The sequence below is a fragment of the Parasteatoda tepidariorum genome, unplaced genomic scaffold, assembly GCF_043381705.1.
Source record: "Parasteatoda tepidariorum isolate YZ-2023 unplaced genomic scaffold, CAS_Ptep_4.0 HiC_scaffold_9317, whole genome shotgun sequence".
Classification (NCBI taxonomy): Eukaryota; Metazoa; Arthropoda; class Arachnida; order Araneae; family Theridiidae; genus Parasteatoda; species Parasteatoda tepidariorum.
In genome coordinates, this window is record NW_027261959.1 from 1 (window position 1) to 2727 (window position 2727).

The window sequence follows — 2727 nt, forward strand, 5'->3', positions numbered from 1 at the left end:
AAGCTTGTATAACAACATTATTTAAAAAAAATAATAATTCCTTATTAATTTGCTTTCAATATTTTTATTTTAAAATCTGAACTATTTTTGTCGCTTGCACCTGCAAGTAAAATAACAGTCCCAAGTTAAAGTTTAATATTCATTTCATAATGGATAAGTCTTCATCAAATTATGTAAATTTATTGTGGAACTTTATTTGATCTGTAACGTTTTTATTTTAATAAATTCGTTAATACAGAGCCACTTTCTAATTCAATATGTTATATGATTATTTATTTATTAATAATTGAAACCGTTAGGAAAAACAATTAATATTACTATGAAAAATATATTTTTATCTACCTTTCTATGTCCTCTTTTTTAAAAAAAAAAACTAAAATAGTTTTTTATTTAGATAATCAAAAGTAAATGAAATTACTGTAAAATGAAATGAAATTATCTGACAAATCTAAAAAATAAATTCTTACATTCTATTGTTTGGTAATTAAAAAGTTTTAAGTATTTTTTATTACCTGATGGAAAACAAGTTAAGATTAACTGCAGTATTTTTGAAAAAAGTAAATTTTGTTTACACATTATTTAATCAAGGAATGTTATATGTAATTTATTTCATTTCTTTAAACAATTTTGATGTGGTGAAAATAACCAATTTTTAAATTCTTAATTTTTTTTTTAAAAAAAAGTTTTTTTTTCTTCTGTTAATGTTAAAAAGATGTTTTATTTAGTTAGCTAAATTTAGTTTCTTTACATAATTTTAATAATTGTATTTCTTTAAAATAGTTCATGAAATGCTTCATTGCGCTAATGAGTGTTCAAAAAGACATAATGCTGATTACATTACATTTGGAGAGTTTTGTGTTTATGCATCAGAATTAAAATCATGTTATGACAATAAGTAAGTTTTATTTTGTTAAATGGGGTTAATTTTGATAGTGCTTTGTTTTAGAATATTCTATTTTTATATTCAGTATTAAGAAATATAATTACAATATACTATTACTGCCTACTGCACCAATACTGGTAAAAGAAATTGCTCGTATTTATGTTCTGATTAGATTAAAAGATATCAATTTTAATTATTGAAAGATTTGGTTACTTTTTAATTGCTTGTTAATCTATACTCATTCAATATTCTTGCATTTATTATTTTTTTTAATATCAATTCGACATGTAATTTGCAGAAATTTCAATAATTAAAATATCACCTAATCATCTTGTTAAGTTTCCTGCTACTGTATTTGAAAACTATTTCTTTCAAGTTTTATGTTCTTGAATTTATTCTTTTAATACTTGGATAATGCATATTTTGCTTTAAAAATATTTCTCTCTTCAAAGTAAAGTACCTTAAAAAATAATTCTTTTTTTTTAGTATTAATTAAAATGTTTTTTTAATTTCTTAAAATTTTAATCGTAACTTTAAATTTCTGAAATTAAAAAGCATGTTAACAACACAAAATATTAAATATATTTTTGTTGATAAAAATATATCTGTAAAATATCTATTACAATGTATTTGGAATATTAAATGGTTTAAAAAAAAGTTTTTTGAGTATGTTTTTTAATCTTGCATTAACATTAATTTTTTATTCTAGAATTCCTCGCCCTACACCTTTGTCCAAAACAAAACGATTGAGAAGGAGAAATACTGTCCCACAACGTAAGCTATTTTTTCAGTTACTATCATTTTATTTTTAAAATTAGTTTTTATTTTTTCATATTAATTTTGATCTATTCGCAAAACAAAGCTTTTGTTTCACAGAAGTGCCAATTTTAAAAAAAAATTCTATGTTTAATTATTGGTTTTTAACACAAAGTAATCATTATTAATAAATCTTAGGATTTTTATTTCTAATACTGAAATTCATTGACTAAAATTAATTTCTACATTTTATTTGTAATTATATACATCAAAATATAACTTATATTGTCAAAAATATTTTAAATTTGTATTTATTTATTTAATAAAAATGAATCAAGTAGTAATCTTTTATTTTAAAAACTGATCTTTTTTCTTACTTTTTAATTAAAAAATGTTTTTTTCTAATTTCAGGTTCATCAAAATATCAAGGTAAGTTTTCTTTAAAGTATTTTTAGGAACAAAATCACATATCTAAAATTTTATTAAAATTTTTCAATTAAATACAGTTTGATTAATTCACCCTTTTATACTTTTAGTATTTCTTGGTGGCTCCTGTAATCCAACTACATGGAGAAAAGACATTGCCATACCAACATTTAAATCACTCAAGATTTCATATTATAATCCTGTAAGTATTTATTCTTATTATTCCTTTTTAAGCATCTTTATTATTGTCAAAATAGTGTTGATATATTCATCAAAATAGTTCAATGCAAGGAGTTTTATAATACTATAATTTCACTTTTAAGAGTGATTTGTGAGATGCTATTAACAGATTAAGCATTTGCAATGCTTGAAGACGACCTAAGGCCTGTTTTACAAAGAAAAAGTTTTGTATTGAGAAAAATTTCCATTTTGCAAAGCACTTGGCTATTGAGATAATGTTTAAAAACACAAGAATTATCTGTTTCAATGAATTAAAATAGATTTAAATTTTTATTATACTATAACAAAAATATAGAATGAATAAGAATCTTGTTAATTTTCTGTTGAGTTGTGCTAATGCATTAAGAAATGCCCAATAAACACAACTTTTCTTGTGATTATTGTTATAGTTATGAGTTCTTACTTTGTATTTTTTAAGAAAT

The 2727-nt window shown here is 21.5% G+C and overlaps 1 protein-coding gene across 1 annotated transcript; it reads left to right on the plus strand.

Annotated features, from left to right (window-relative positions):
- Positions 1-783: 783 nt before the first annotated feature.
- Positions 784-2360, plus strand: LOC122273828 (uncharacterized). The gene is made up of 4 exons (XM_043057823.2): positions 784-895; positions 1593-1657; positions 2051-2068; positions 2176-2360. Exons 1-4 carry the CDS (start codon positions 789-791, stop codon positions 2343-2345), a joined length of 360 nt encoding a protein of 119 aa, XP_042913757.1. The 5' UTR covers positions 784-788; the 3' UTR covers positions 2346-2360.
- The last annotated feature ends 367 nt before the right edge of the window (positions 2361-2727 follow it).

Excerpts from the sequence above, each read along its gene's own strand:
- LOC122273828 (XM_043057823.2), top strand. The coding sequence starts at position 789 with ATGCTTCATTGCGCTAATGAGTGTTCAAAAAGACATAATGCTGATTAC. Across the intron at positions 896-1,592 it reads AAATCATGTTATGACAATAA|AATTCCTCGCCCTACACCTT; the intron begins GTAAGTTTTATT and ends TTTTTATTCTAG.